Source organism: Argentina silus (genome assembly GCF_951799395.1).
Source record: "Argentina silus genome assembly, chromosome: 9".
NCBI lineage: Eukaryota > Metazoa > Chordata > Actinopteri > Argentiniformes > Argentinidae > Argentina > Argentina silus.
Window position 1 is genome coordinate 13,284,234 of NC_139663.1, and position 15,559 is coordinate 13,299,792.

At 44.6% G+C, this 15,559-nt stretch overlaps 2 protein-coding genes across 6 annotated transcripts; both read left to right on the top strand.

The window, feature by feature from the left end:
• Positions 1–8,877, top strand: tom1 (target of myb1 membrane trafficking protein). Of its 5 annotated transcripts, none has more exons than XR_014554396.1 (16): positions 1–131; positions 1,361–1,445; positions 1,712–1,790; positions 1,962–2,111; positions 2,617–2,754; positions 2,952–3,068; positions 3,437–3,553; positions 3,802–3,935; positions 4,049–4,091; positions 4,207–4,348; positions 4,586–4,658; positions 5,566–5,641; positions 6,157–6,253; positions 7,156–7,215; positions 7,520–7,559; positions 7,990–8,090. XR_014554396.1 is itself a non-coding variant. In XM_083676591.1 (16 exons), exons 1-16 carry the CDS (start codon positions 80–82, stop codon positions 8,082–8,084), a joined length of 1,470 nt encoding a protein of 489 aa, XP_083532717.1. In that variant the 5' UTR covers positions 1–79; the 3' UTR covers positions 8,085–8,877. The 5 variants fall into 5 exon arrangements, 4 of the variants coding, with proteins under 4 accessions (XP_083532717.1, XP_083532718.1, XP_083532720.1 ...); XM_083676591.1 differs by having other exon boundaries at positions 6,157–6,225; positions 7,990–8,877; XM_083676593.1 differs by lacking the exon at positions 1–131 and adding an exon at positions 206–352 and having other exon boundaries at positions 6,157–6,225; positions 7,990–8,877.
• A 558-nt stretch (positions 8,878–9,435) lies between these two features.
• Positions 9,436–15,422, top strand: gcat (glycine C-acetyltransferase). Its single transcript, XM_083676611.1, has 9 exons — positions 9,436–9,716; positions 10,592–10,722; positions 10,996–11,097; positions 11,603–11,749; positions 12,569–12,723; positions 13,211–13,293; positions 13,608–13,779; positions 14,303–14,424; positions 15,035–15,422. Exons 1-9 carry the CDS (start codon positions 9,494–9,496, stop codon positions 15,184–15,186), a joined length of 1,287 nt encoding a protein of 428 aa, XP_083532737.1. The 5' UTR covers positions 9,436–9,493; the 3' UTR covers positions 15,187–15,422.
• Positions 15,423–15,559: the final 137 nt, after the last annotated feature.

A 15,559-nucleotide genomic window follows, 5' to 3' on the forward strand; every position in this document is an offset into this window, starting at 1 on the left:
GGTTCACAAGAGCGACTTCTGTCTGACTGGGAGGAAACGAAGGACAATCATCAGATCGGTTTGGCTGGCAGAAAGGAAGATGGAGTTTTTAACAGGGAGCCCGTTCGCTACACCGGTTGGCCAGCGAATCGGTAATTGCTACAAGTATAGCCTACTAAAATGTTTACATTTTAAGCGTCTTGGTTGAGCGACTGAGTTTGAATAAGACAAGTTTACATTGTTGCAACTGACCTGACTTGCCTACAGAGAGCACACTACATGTGTGGGACAGTTCGATAGAGTCGCCTAGCCTATAAAAAGGAAACGGCGATGATCAGATGGTTAGATAATTTAAATAAAGCGAACCTGTGATGTAAGTAATTAAGATTGACAGTAAGAGATTAATGCTTGATTGACACTTCCACCGCACAATGATACAATATAAGGGCGGGCTTTAGTGTCTTGATCTTCCAGTTGATTTGCCTGAATTGGTGTCATTATGATGCCACTGACCAACAGTTTGGCAAACTATGGGCGGGGCGGGGGTGAAATTGCACGGCTCCTTCATGGCCTAATTTCGAGGTGAATTTAGTGAAACCTGTTCGGACATTAGGCATGGCTGTTTCATGATGACAAACTGTTTACCAATGTGTATTTAAAAGTGGCATAGCCTTCTCCTGCCCTATCAGCTGTAGCTATACATAGTGAAAGTTTGTGTATTTAGGCTATATGGTTAATTCCCTCTGTGGGTAAACATCTTTCAGAGTTGCTCAATATGGCCTTTGGTCTTCACAATGAGGACGGTGGCGAAAAACGAAGAGAGTTTTGTTCTTCTGGCTTAACTCTCTTAAATCCCATCTATTTCTTTCCACTCCCTTTTAGAGGAATGGTGGCAGAACATTTAATTTGTCAGAATACATGTGTGCCAAGGGTAGCTGAGGTCAGTCACATGAACCAGTGAGTGAGAGCTGGGAGAACGAGTGAGATTGATAAACAGAAAGGGATTTAGAACAATGATTTAGAAGCACCTGAATGAGTACAGTAGCCTCAAGCAGAGTATTAGTGCCACTGGGTGAGCTGCATATGGCAAGGGTTTTAAAGTACTTTGACACTTTTGTAATGTGATCTGTATAATACTGTGTTCTTTGAGGCTTTTGTGGTTTTACTGCCTCTGATTGCAACAAAACTTCAGTTGCTGCTTTACCATTTTATGAATGGAACCAATAGCCTAATTGGAGAATTTCTCTAATGGTTGTTTGTCTATGTTTCGGTGTCTTCATTTGCAGTTCAGCAACGTCATTATTATAAATGCAGCTGAATAATAAATGCTGAATCTCTCAAGTAGGTTTAGTAGGCCTCACATTTTTGTCATTGTTTCCAGAATTTGCCACCAGCTCCAGTCTACAGTCTGAAGACTGGGCCCTTAACATGGAGATCTGTGACATCATCAACGAGACAGAGGAGGGGTGTGTATCATTTAAATTCAATTACACACAACTCTATTTGTCCCCTTGGGGGAATTCCTATTAGGGTTACAGTGGTGCTTTAGACACATACCACAGAAGGACAGACAGACAGACAGACATGAAAAAAACAAAAAACAGGCAATGACTTAAAAGTGCAGTGCAACAATCATTTGTTGACATAAGGGACAGGCTATTCGTTTGAAGGCTCTGGAGTATTGTGTGCTGGTTGTTTGATACGGACTGTTTGACTGCGACCGCAATTACAGGCCCAAAGATGCAGTCAAAGCCATAAAGAAGAGGATTTCGGGAAACAAGAACTTCAGAGAGGTCATGCTGGCATTAACTGTGAGTCGTCCTACCCCCTACCAGTCACCTCACTCCTACTACTTTGTCTTTACTCTCTGTCCCTATCCCTACTCTACGCATGGACACTAAAGACTCTCGTTCTTGTGTTCTCTGTATCTGTGTCTGTCTGTCTGTCTGTCCCCCCCCCCCCCCCCCCCGTGTGTGTCTCAGGTACTGGAGGCGTGTGTGAAGAACTGTGGCCATAGGTTCCATGTGTTGGTGTCGACCCGGGAGTTTGTGGAAGGGGTCCTGGTCAGGACTATCCTCCCCAAGAACAACCCCCCTCTGGTTCTGCGTGACAGGGTGCTGAGCCTTATACAGGTGAGCAGTGGTCTCACACGGTATTCTCAAAGCCTTACGCAGGTGACGGATGGTCTTGAAGAGGCTTAACACACTACAGGGCCAACTTGAAACCATTCTGTGCTGGCGCTGACATTTTCCTTGGACATAGTAACATCCAGTACTGCTTCAACAACTATGGTACGGCTCAGCTCGGTTTGGCTCGGTTTGGCTCTGTAGTGTGAGTTAGGGTAGAGTTAGTCATGTGCCAGAGGGTACATTGTGGTGCAACAGTTATGTGTTCTTCAAGTATTGCTAAAGTCCAGCGGTAAGCCACTAGCAAGTTAGTGTAGTGGCGTCACAGCAGGGGAGGCTGGTGGAGGTAGAAATCAGAGGACGGGCTCATTGTAATGCATGGCATGGTACGATGATACCGTTCCTTATTCCATTCCATGCATTACAACGAGCTCGTCCTCCGATTTCTACCTCCCAACAGCCTCCCCTGTGCCACAGTCATGTGCCTGATGTGTGGCTCTGTGTTGTGTAGGCGTGGGCCGATGCCTTCCGCAGCTCCCCGGCCTTGACGGGCGTGGTGTCGGTGTACGAGGATCTGAGGAGGAAGGGACTGGAGTTCCCCATGACAGAGCTGCAGGGCTCCTACTCCCCCATCCACACCCCAGACAGGGTAATCACTTCATCCGCATCGCTTGCGACCGCGACGCTATGCTCCGTGCCTCACACGCTCGTTGACACGCGTTCCGTGTCACAATGGCTATGCATGCTGTTTCCTGCGACTTACCACTAACTTACCCCCTTTTACAACTGTTTCTGCGTCTCCATTGATGCTCACTAACACGTCCATACCTGTGCTCTGTCCATCAGAGTGTACCTGACCACGGGTCTGCTGCCCCCTCTTCCCCCAAGCCTCCCCCTGTATCACCCCAACACACTGCACCCCAACAGAGCCAGGAGGGACCCATCTCCTTCACACCCTACCAGGTGACAACACTGCTTCTAACAGCATGTGGAGACATGATGGCACTAGGCGTGGTCTGTGTTGTCCGGACCAATGAGGTGGCCAGGGCTTCTCAGTGACGCGATGATCTCTTGGCATGTTTGTGGGCGGAATTCCCCGAAGGGCCTTGCTATGTAATCCAATCTTCGTGTGTGTGTTTTTGTGTGTGTATGCTGTTCATGTTGTGCAGTTACTTATTCCACTAATCTTATTGTCCCATTCTCCCAGACTTTGAGGTTTCCGATGCTGTATTAAGATGCTTTTTCACAGTGTGTGTGTGTGTGTGTGTGTGTGTGTGTGTGTGTGTGTGTGTGTGTGTGTGTGTGTGTGGACTTCATTGAATCCCATTCAGTTGAAGAAGCTGAAGGCTGACCTGGGAGTGGTACGAGGTAATCTGACAGTGATGTCAGACATGATGAGTCAACTGGATCCAGGTTCGGCCAGGCACACAGACACAGAGCTGCTTCAGGTTAGATTGTTGCTGTCTGGCAGCCTTTCATGGGTGTGACACATGGAGGCTTCCGCCCCCATGAGATATGTTTGTCTAATCTCATCTGTGTTTACTGACAGTCTGTCTCTGTGTGTGTCTGTGTGCGTCTCTCTCTCTCTCTCTCTCTCTTTGCCTCTCTCGCTCTTTGCCTCTCTTTCTCTCTCTTGCCATCTCTCTCTCTCTCTCTCTCTCTCTCTCTCTCTCTCTCTCTCTCTCTCTGTCAGCAGCAGTTGTACACAGTGTGTAAGGAGTTGCAGGACAGGATAGTGGAGCTAGTCCCCAGACTCAGTGAGGAGAAGGTGATCGAGGAGCTGCTGGCTGCCAACGACGACATTAATGCCACATTCACTCGCTACCAGAGGTACGGTTTATCGACTGTTCTAGACATTCAAGACATGTCAGTCGTCAACAAAACCCTTAGCCAGTTCCCCAGTGATACCTGAGTGATATCTAGCGTGTCCTCTCTTTGTCCAGGTTCGAGAGACAGATGACAAATGGTCAAAACACAAAACAGCAGGTGAGGATACGATTGATGGGCTTTGTTGTTTTTTCTACCCTGCTTTTCAGTTATTGTTCAAACAGGTATTTGATGTCCTCTGTTTAACCTCCTCCCTATTGTCTTCCTCTCCCAGAGCCCAACCTATGTCAACCTGATCGACCTCAGTCCTGCAACCAAGCCTGTCAATCAATCAGAAGTTGCCGCTGCTCCCGCCCACAGCCATCTCCTCGGCAAATCAGCAGTGGACACTGTGTCGAGTCAGATGACCAGACTAAGTAAGTGCCTACACAGTGCTCCTGTGGTAGAGCTGATCAAGTTAACTCAATGTTCTCAAAATCAGTGGACCAGGGGAGGGTTGGTGGAGGTAGAAATCGGGATGACGGGCTCATTGTAATGCATTAATCCTCATTCCATTCCATGCATTACAATGGGCCCGTGTGATTTTTGTCTCCCCTGTAGTGAACACACAGTAACCTTCCATTCATTATCTCTTTCTCTGTTGTCCCTCATAGGTACGAAGGAAGAGGATGACTTTGACTCTTTCGTACAGAAAAGGAGCATTGCACAGACTCAACAGAGACGGAGGTACAGGAAACCCTGAACCAAAGCACATATTTTGCCTACACACACACACACACACACACACACACACAGTATTCATACAAACAGAGTACATATTGTTCAGACCGAGATGGAGATAGTGGGTGAAGGACAATGAAGCAGCTTGAGAATGGGAGACTGACAGTCTCCTCCTGGCTGAGTGCTGTATGACATAGTATCACATGTCACTGAGACACGATCACTCATAGCTAGCCGGAAGTGCTCCCAATGCTATGGTTCAATTCTACCACTCCCTCTTACAGAAAGTTGTTCACTCCCCATTCACAGATCTGATAGGACTGGATAGTCCTCACTGTGCAGCCTACACCTATGCTGCTTACACCTATGCAGCTACCATTTACCATGCAGATCTGTGAAGGGGAGTGAATGAGGGCAGAATGGAGGGAACACATTTTTGGAATGGAACCCGGCCGAGGTGAACGCATTCCAGGCCATTGTGATGTGGTGAAATGGTTTAAGAGGGAAGGCCTGTTCCAGTGAAGCTGATCGGTTCAGTCAGTGTTGTTAATCTGTTTTAGATATCTGTGCCACTCTCTCAGGAAGGAGACTGGCCCTCAGCTGCTAGCTGATATAAACAGGGAGCTTACGGTGCAAAGGCTGTGAGAACCTTAACCTTACGTTAACTATACAGTATAGACCGAGCGGTGTGTTGTATATTTAAAACAAATGTTGAGTTGCGCACACGTGTGTACGTGTGTTTACCAACTGATTGGTTCATACCATATCGCCATATTCAATTATTATTTGTGGATACACATTCAGATGTTATTGTGGTATTGTTGGATATTATATGTAGTTTTCAAAGCATATATATATATAATTTGATTTTATATATATATTTTATCTATATATATATATGTTTTTGTTTCAGTGAGTGGAATGACGGTGCAGCTGATGGTCTGGCCCTATCTCAAGCTCCGAACAGCAGGCTACAGAACACTGGAGCGGTCAGTTTCTCAGTTCCATTCAAAATGCTTCTCCCACAAGGGGCAATTATGTGGGCAGGAGTGCAGATATATTAAAAACAACATAGGATCTCAGTGAATTATTCAAGCCAGGGTCGTTCCTAAAGGCCTTGTGGTGGTTAGGAAGCTCGTTGAGAGGAGGGTTGGTTGTGTTCTTGGAGCTCTCGTGCCCTGTGGAGTGTTGCTAAGTGTCACTAATGTGTGTACGAATTCTGTAGAGCATGCAATAACCTTGTGTCCTTTGGTTAATGTGTAGGCCTGTGTCTTCTGGTTAATGTGTAGGCCTGTGTGTATCTTTTGTCTGTCTGTTTGTGTCGACATTGTTGTGTATGGTAAAAGGTCATCTGTGGTCTGTCTGTCTGTCTGTCTGTCTGTCTGTCTGTCTGTCTGTCTGTCTGTTTGTTTATAAGTCAGTGCTTCAGTGTCATAGGATGTCTAAGCCCTTCACGCTGTTGTTTGTCCGTGAATAAAATACGTGGTTGTCTGTGTGTGTAAAGGATGACAGCCCAGACTCCACCCCCCTCGGCTCCTCGCCACAATTTGATTGGATGCTGGAAAAGGGAATGGTTGGTCTGATTGATTGGCTGGCCGGTAGTGAGTCAGAAACGTGCCGTGCCATTGGCTGTGCTACAGTACTCTGTGAACTGGGGTTATGATGGGGTGTTCTGCATGCAAGCATGTTATGATTGTATATACCGATGTATATGTTTTATCTTTAAAGGTAGACTCTGGGATATGATGCAGCAGAAACGAGCAGGGCGACGCTGCCGGAGAATTTAAAAAAAACGGAGATACAACAGAGTCCATGCGTCAAACGTGTTCTTGTGCAGTTGGGAAGCGTCTTTGGTAGAATTCCAATATCTTTGGTTCTCATCCAGCCAGCAGTTTACTTTTAGGCTCGTTTTTGGAGAAATGGGACCAAAAAAATAAGAAACAGAGGGACATGTAAAGAAAAAAAGTATAAGTGAAGGGCAGTGAAACGAGCTTGTGTCTATGTTCTATATTCTATATGCCAGTGTCTACCTTTAATACTGAGATGGTTTCATGCTCTCTATTTTGCGATGTGCCTGATCTCCCATGTCTTCTGTGTTGTCGCGCAGTACGGGTGATATTTCATCTTTTGCTTCTGGATTGATGTTATAAGTAGTCCTTGCTTTGGTGTCGCAAACTGACAGATGGTGGTGCTCTGCATTGGGACATCTAAAACCTTACCAAAACCAAATGACTCCACTGAATAATTGCTGTGCTTGCACATTTCAATCCACACTCTGTGTTGCCCTGACCATTACTTTGGTGGGGTGGTTCTGTCACCCCCCTCTTTGAAATGGTTAGACTTCAGTTTGTTTGAATTGAAATGTAAATATTTGGGTGAACACTAGTTGCTTTTGGGTTCTTTGTGTCTTCGCTTGGAAAATCTGGGAGAAACGTTCAACTGGTTTTGCCAATGGTGTCCTACTGTACCTTGACCTACACTAACCTCTCGTCTGACCCCTCAGGTCCCTATGAGCCAGACTACGGTGATGGATGACATTGAGAAGTGGCTGGCAGTGGACGAGGTTTGTCCCCATTGACATGCCACTGCTTCTTTTCAATGATATTTGAGCCCTACTGAGTTGTATGTCTTTTACCGGCATTTCCTTTCTCATTTGGTTTTATAAGGTACACATGCAAATGTATGTTCTTGTACTTTAACCCTTGGGATGTCACAGTCCTCCTGTAGCTCTTTAAGATGTGTTTAATCTAATCTCATATGCAACCTGTTGAATTAAAAGCCAACGTTTCTGTGTTTATGATATTGGAAAAAATACCAGTTTTACCGAATCTTGGCTTTTGTTTATGTTTTATTTCTGTGGGGAATAGGAGGATGATATGGTTGATTCGGAGGGCGTAACCAGCGAGGGTACGTTTCTCTTCCTTATTCCTTCTCCCATTTGAATTATGATTCACTTGCTTGTTTGTTTGTACAATTCAAAGTATTGAGCATTAACAATACTCTATTATAACGAGGACCATAATGGAAATAAGTCAGTACACATTGTTTTTATGTTTGTATTGTAGTACCCTAATGGCTGAGGCAACTCTGTGTATTTTAAATGTGTCAGTCATTCATTCATTCATTAATTCAATAAAACAAACTACAGTAGCAAACAAGGCCAACCTAAGCAAACAGTAAATGCTAAATGGGATCCTTGTGACGATACTAACCCCAAACCCTAACCTTAACCGTTTTAAACCTCAATTTTAATGGGTTGATGTCAGAGTTGGGTTGTCCCAAGTATCCCACTTAGGGTAAAAAAATAAAATAAATAAAAACGTTCTTCTCCCCTCAGAGTTTGACAAGTTTCTGGCATCAAGAGCGAGAGCAGCGGAGCGACTCCCATCCCTGAAAGCATCTTCCTCTGACACCAACCACTCACAGCCGTAGGCCACGCTGCAACCTGCCTCTTGACCAATGGTGTTCTGCTAAATAGTGTGAGGGCAGGGGACTTGATTGACACATACAGCCGGCCAATTAAATGGGGGAAGCAACACACATGAAGAGAGGGGTGTGCTTCAGATACACTCAGGTAAATTGCTATTGGTCCAAGTCTCTTGGGTTAAGGTCTTAATCTGATATTTGTATCATGTCTTTTAATTTCTATTTTAAGGCTAAATTATTTTGGACTAAGCATTTTAACTGATAAGTGAGTGCTTTATGATAAGTACTTACATCTTCCATTGACACTGGGTATCCGTACGCGGATGCAAACATTTGCACATTGATGTATAGTCTCATTTCTGTTGTTGAGAATTATGTTAGATTACTTTCAAATGGATATTGAATGTTGTTGGTTGCAGGACATTGGCCTGGTTTCCTGGGCACAAATTAAGCCTAATCCTAGACTAAAATGCATCTTAAATTGAGATTTTCTATTCAAAATGTTATTTAGTCGAGGACTTAGACATAATATGTGTCTGCGAAACCAGCCCTTTCAGACATGCCTGAGAAAGAGTAGGGAAACACTACAACATTTATAACAAAAGTTAACGTCATATGGAGGAATGGTTAGTTAAGAAACGGTCATGTTCATCATGAATCACATTTGTAGTTAACAATGCAGAAACTTTATGGATGAGCAAAGTTTTGTTTCTGATGATCTTAAAGTATTGAAGCACTTGTTGTTACAGACTGTCATGATGATTTATTGCAATATTAAACTTGTTTTGCTGCAAGTCTGCTCATGCTATATGGCTCATTGTTTTTTATGGCTGTGGGAAAATGTCAGTGTATCTACAGTGCCATTCCTTATTCTATTCCATGCATTACAATGAGCTCGTCCTCTGATTTCTACCTCCACCAGCCTCCCCTGGTTCAAACCACATAGGCCTATGGACAATTGGCACACAAGTTTAGCTGTTTCCAATGACATTAGAAACAAACAAGCGCTCTATTTCTCTCTCCTCTCTTTGTGTGTACACAGCAAAATTGACATGGAAATTAATTTCAAATGGCTAAGTATGTTTCCTTGCAGTTTACCACAACTGTACTGATAACCTTTCTGTCAACATTACTGTTTTTCATTGCTGCCCTGTTTAGACTTTATAGTGTTATCTAAAGTTGTCCACACTAACCAGATATAACCAAATCACCAGAAGCAGATGGCAACGTTCTTAAAATGCTATGATTTTGTTTTGAAACATGATTCGACGCAGAAAACTCCCATAGCTTTTGATTGGTCCTCCACGCTACGCCCACATGAGTGACTGACGTTACGTATATTACGTTAAGCCACGGCTAGACTTCTGTGTTGTCGTTCTCTCTGCTACCTGCTAAGAATTTGACAGAAATTCAACATGCCTCTACGAACAGCTCTCTTCCGCTGTCTCAGTACCCCAGTAAGGGGTATTTTGCGACCCTCGGCAACCATCTCGAAACGGGGGTATGCTGCTGTCGCCGAGGCCATGAAGGTGCTGGAGAATGAACTTGAGACTATCCGATCCGGGGGAACGTGGAAAGGAGAACGAATAATCGTGTCTAAGCAGGGTCCTCACATCAACGTGGACGGTAGTCCTGGCGGTGAGTTGTCGCTTGCCAATTGTATGCTTTTCATACAATTTGCAAGTTATGTATTTATCACTGTACATTGCTGTCCTCGTGTGACACGAGGAACATGTGACAAAAGTTGGCAGACAGCAACAGGAATTCTGCAAAGCAAGTTGTCCAGAGATGTCAAACTTGTTGCATGTGTACAGTGTGCAGTGTAGACTGGTAGCAGTTAAACCTAAAGCTAGAAAGCTAACGCGTTAGCTATCGCGAAGTGTACTATTTTCCATTCCTCTCCCTGACTAGAAATGGGTGGGTTGCTTTTGCAAAGCTCACAAGAAAAACATGACCTGCTAGTATGTATATGTATGAGTTATGCATTAACACGTAACCGGGAGACCTATCCGCCATGACAACGCTCTGTATTATAGCCTATATACCCTATAATCTGTGGTGGTTAGGATCAGGTCCATGCCACTACCAAAACGCCAGTAGACGTTTACAATACGAGAAGAGACTGACTGACGGGACTGATTCTGAATGGTTCATTGACTGCAGGCCATGACCCCTTCATAGTATAGCTGCCTAGCAGTCTGCTATATTCATCTGCTCAGAAAAAAAAACAGCATTGTATTCATTGTCTGTATTCAGTCTTTTATCTCCCCCTCTTTGTTATGCTCCATCCAGCTCTATTATTCCGACAATGCTATTTCACTTCTTGCCAATAAATCCGCAATGACAGCCCGCTGCCCAGCAATGTGATTTGTATTTCTCCTACTCAGTCCTGCAGTCATACAAGGTCACTGGTCGTTGTGGTATCACTTTGTGCCCTTAAAATGCCTAAAAATGCTTACCTAAAGGTTTTACTCTCTGTCTGACATCAATCTGATCTCTCTCTCTCTGTGCAGACATACTGAATTTCTGTGCCAACAACTACCTGGGCCTGTCCAGCCATCCTCAGGTGGTTGAGGCAGGGATAGAGGCCCTGAAGAAGTTTGGCGCCGGCTTGAGCTCAGTAAGATTCATCTGTGGCACACAGGTAATCTGAAAGACTGCTTATTTACGATATACCCTAATTCACACCACAGGGCCGAACCGAGCTGAGCTGTATGATGACTGATGACTCATCCACCATAGTTGTTGAATCGGTGCTGGAAAGGACAATGTGAAAGGAAAATATATTGGCGCCAGCACAGTATGGTTCGGGTATTTTATTGGGCCCTGTGTATTTAGTTCACATTGATTGATTGATTGCTCTGTGATTGTCTGACTCTCTGAGGCTCCTCTTGCTCTGTTTAAATGTGATCCATAGAGCCTCCACAAAGATCTGGAGCAGAAGCTGGCCCAGTTCCATGAGAGAGAGGACTGCATCCTCTATGCCAGCTGTTTCGACGCCAACGCTGGGCTCTTTGAGGTTCTTGACCCTCTCGGATACAGTGATTTGTGATTATATCGCTCTCATACTACTATCATCATCATCATTTTATTTAACCTTTATGTATACAAGGGAAAACACACTTAGACCAAGGCCTCTTTTGCAGGTGCACCTTGTCCACTATACAAAATATTTCAGATTTCAGAACAACACATTAAATATACAACACAGTAAAATACAGAAATGAAACATCATATAAAACCACAACATTATATGTTATATCAAGAGGAACAATCACATCCTTCACCAAAGAGGTCCTCAATCAACATTTTAAATTGTCTGAGCGGCACCAGAACTGTAATGTGTTTTGTAGATTGTTCCAGCAGTCAGGTGCATCATCCGATATCATCATTTAGGCCCCAACACTTTTAATTTACATGCTTCTATGATGTGATGAGATAATATGTATGATATGATGATGATGTTTGTTGTTGTTTTTATCGTTGGATGGACAATAACGTTTTATTCGATTTTATTCTATCAGGTGCTGCTGGGCCCAGACGACGCAGTGCTGTCTGATGAGCTGAATCATGCCTCCATCATTGACGGGATCCGATTGTGTCGGGCCAAGAGGTTCCGATACAAACACATGGACCTGAATGACCTGGAGACCCAGCTGAAAGAGGCCCAGGTGAAGAGACAGCTGTGACTGTTCCACTATCCTATACATAGAAATACACCATCTCCCTGAGAGAGTTGTTATGTGGGATCTGATTGAGGGGAAGTGAGTAAGATGGGCTGCATTTGCGGTGTCTTGCAGAGAGCGGATTTCCGAACCCTGTCCTCCCTTACGATGACATCTCTGCAATTACAAATTAATTTTCCGCCAACACGTGATGGAATGGAACTGCTGAGCTGTTCTTGAATCTTTCTGTCATGAACTCATAGGCTGTGTTTCAATGTCCGCTTTGGCACCACTGAGAATGTTCTACCGATACTTTGCTTCATCCTATATGGTGTCGGGGTTCTCTCAGAGGCATGTAAGAAGGGCGCGGTGCCACTTTGTCAACTTGGCTCTGCCACCCACTATGTAAACATTAAACAACAAATGAAACTGATATTCAGTCATGATAAAGTAACTATCTGTGATTGTCAATGATGTCATTGTGAAAAGCAAAAGTGAAAGCACTGTGTTCCTCAGTTAATGCAGCGTTTTAGCTGTGATTTTTTTGCGCATTTTGACCTGAATAAACGCAAGTGGGTTTTGACGATGCAATCCAGCGGCACTTCGTTAAAAAATCCAGGTGAGAACCCTGGGTATGCTAGTGTGGATATTAGAACACAGCCGTAGTGTCATAAAGCATATCATGCAGAACCCTCGTGAATTCCATGAAGCTTGAAACCCAAGAGAGGGGGAGAGGGGTTCATGAGCTGGTTGCCCTAGGCCTATTGATCTCAGCTAATGGACTGGGTTTTACATCGTTGGTGACCACGGCGCTCTCCTCCCCAGTCATCCCGTCTTCGCCTGGTCGTCACGGACGGCGTGTTCTCCATGGATGGCGATGTGGCGCCCCTGAAGGGCATCTGTCAGCTGGCGGAGCAGTACGGAGCCATGGTCTTCATCGACGAATGCCACGCCACAGGCTTCATGGGCCCAAGGGGCAGGTGAGTGAAGGATGGAGAGAAAGAGGAGAAGTAATGATAGATTTTGAATCCACTGGTCATCACATCATATGACGTAGTGCTCGGTGGAGGCTGGTGGAGGTAGAAATCGGAGGACAGGCCTCATTGTAATGCATGGAATGGAATGAGGAATGCTATCAAACACGTGTGTGTTTCTGGCTCCGATTGTTAACACCTGAAGAGTTTCATTCCAAAATGCTATATCCTCCATTTCCACTGTTAATACTTGAGACGGACGGTTTGTGGCCATAAATGCTGATACTGTAGTGTCCCAGTAGTATTTCCTCTATTCCTCCCGTCCTTTTCTCCTCCCTTTCTTCCTCAAGACGCATCGGAGGAGAATATCTAAGGGGAGGAACCTTGGGTCTTCTCATCCAGTGCGTTTTGAGAAGGAGGCGAGGAGGGAGGATGCGAGGAGTAGAGGATAGACTATTGGGACGCACCCCATATTGTAATTCAATGTTTGCAGAGGTACAGATGAACTGCTGGGGGTGATGGACAAGGTTCACATTGTCAACTCCACCCTGGGGAAAGCTCTGGGAGGTGCAGCTGGTAGGTGTGCTTCTATCCTTGTAACCTGTATGTATGCTCAAGCTTCAAGACTTTATTGGCATACCAATCAAAGATTGCTAGGAAATTGGTTCAGTACAGCTTACATGTTAAAACGGGGACAATTTTGTTCAATAACATCCATACACATACTCATAACATACTGTACCACATGGAGAATGTCAGTGAATGATAATGAACCGGATAATATGCAATGATCAGGATCTGTATTCATAGCGTCAGGCCAGGTTGATTTCATTGTTAATAGGCTATGAAGCTACAGCTTACTGTATGTATTTCTCCATTTTTTCTCTCAGGCGGGTACACAGTAGGACCTAAACCTCTGATTGACCTGCTGAGACAGCGCTCCCGCCCGTACCTCTTCTCCAACTCCCTCCCCCCTCCTGTTGTGGGCTGCTCCACCCGCGCCGTGGAACTGCTCCTCGCGTCCAATGAGATTGCCCAGAGCATGACGGCCAAAACTATGAGGTGAGAATCGGAGAGGGGGGGGGGGGGGGGGTGTAGGTAGGTGAATGTGGTAGACACCCTCCCTTTAGCTTATGCAAATGTTGACATAGTCACTAACAGATAAGCCTCCCATGTTCGTTTGTTTTTTATCTATGTGTATGAAAGCCATGCAAGGGGCCGTGTTGAGAAGAGAAATTGTGTGGCTATTTTATTTTCATTTTTGTATCGAGCAATTTGGTTGGCAGTACACATGAATCAACATATCTGTTCCATGTTAATGTGTCAGAGTTGGCTAGTTGACGTCTTGTAAGAGATAGGGACTGTGGGAGGAACTGTTTTGTTCCTTATCTGGACTATGTCCTTCCACCCATGTTTTTGAAACCTTTCAAGAACACCCATTGCTGCCTCAGGGGCCCATTTTGCAACTATGCAAAATGAAGGCATTTTTTTATTACATAATGAATACCAATGAACAGTAGTATCCTCTTTCATACTGTGTTGTTGTTGCTGCTGTTGTTGTTATTGTTCTCTCCTCTGCTCTCAGGTTCAGAGATGCCATGACCAAGGCTGGGTTCACCATCTCGGGCAATGCCCATCCAATCTGCCCTGTGATGCTGGGGGACGCCCGGCTAGCCTCCCTGATGGCTGACGACATGCTGAAGCTAGGTGAGATGATAGTTCAAGCTGTAGCGGAGGTGATGTAGCCCTGTCTGACACGTATAAACTCAAGTGTCGCCCTCTGACCTTGAGGATGTTCTCTTGGCTTAATGGTAGATGCCTGTGTCGTGGGAGACACACTTCACTGATAGGCTGATAATATATGTATATTATCACAATCTCTCTGTACTGTATTTAGAAATACGTTATCAAATTGATTTATGGCAATACAGAGTGGAGTTACAAATGATCTGACACACATTAACCAGCAGAGGGAGACATTGGTGTTTTGTAATCCGCTACCTCACAAAATGGGAGCAGAGAATAACAAGAGGGGCTCTGGTGCCACCATGGATCAGACCACCAGTCTGCAGCACCGCTTGATTACACTTCATTTTCTATTTATTTAACAAGGATAGTCCATTCAGTAACAAGTGTCACTGATTTCCACAGAGTCCTAGGATCCATGAAACAATGACAACAAACAAGTGACATAATACAAGTTAAAAACAACAGCGTACAAGTTACATTTGAATGCGTAAAAACCCTTTCTCAGAGTGTCTTGTGTGTTGTGTGCCTCCATGCTTCAAGCCCACTCACTCTTCCTTGTCTCCTCCAGGAGTGTATGTGATCGGGTTCTCCTACCCCGTGGTACCCAAGGGCAAAGCCAGGATCCGGGTCCAGATCTCAGCAGCTCATACTGACCAGGACATCGACCGAACTGTGGAGGCCTTTATTCAGACAGGCAGGAAGCATGGTGTTGTATCTTAAGCACATTCCAAGGACTTGGAGGATTTTGCCGCCAATAGTACAAGAGAGAGAAGCAGAGCGGTTTGTAGATGGGCAGACCATGGATCATGGTCACAGAGCATGGGACTGTTACAGGAAGACCTATGAATGACAGTGACAAAGATAATGTATTATTAAAGTTGAAGGTCAAGGTTACCAAAGTTGTGGTCAAGGTTATTTGTGTTAGCTTTTCTCAGCTGAACTAATAAATAATAAAAAAAGTTTGTTATTACAAACTGCTGACTGAGTTATTTGATTGTTAATGTTAGGCTAACTAGATGTAGCCTGTATAAATGATTGTTCAATGTATAGATAGATAGATAATCTCATTTGCTCTTTTCCATGTTTGATAAAT

Bases quoted from the DNA above. Each gene is read 5' to 3' on its own strand.
- tom1 (XM_083676591.1), top strand. From the start codon at position 80: ATGGAGTTTTTAACAGGGAGCCCGTTCGCTACACCGGTTGGCCAGCGA. The intron at 3,936-4,048 runs GTACGGTTTATC...CTCTTTGTCCAG, and splicing joins ACATTCACTCGCTACCAGAG to GTTCGAGAGACAGATGACAA. The intron at 7,560-7,989 runs GTACGTTTCTCT...TTCTCCCCTCAG, and splicing joins GGAGGGCGTAACCAGCGAGG to AGTTTGACAAGTTTCTGGCA.
- gcat (XM_083676611.1), top strand. From the start codon at position 9,494: ATGCCTCTACGAACAGCTCTCTTCCGCTGTCTCAGTACCCCAGTAAGG. The intron at 10,723-10,995 runs GTAATCTGAAAG...TGTGATCCATAG, and splicing joins GATTCATCTGTGGCACACAG to AGCCTCCACAAAGATCTGGA. The intron at 11,750-12,568 runs GTGAAGAGACAG...TCTCCTCCCCAG, and splicing joins CCCAGCTGAAAGAGGCCCAG to TCATCCCGTCTTCGCCTGGT.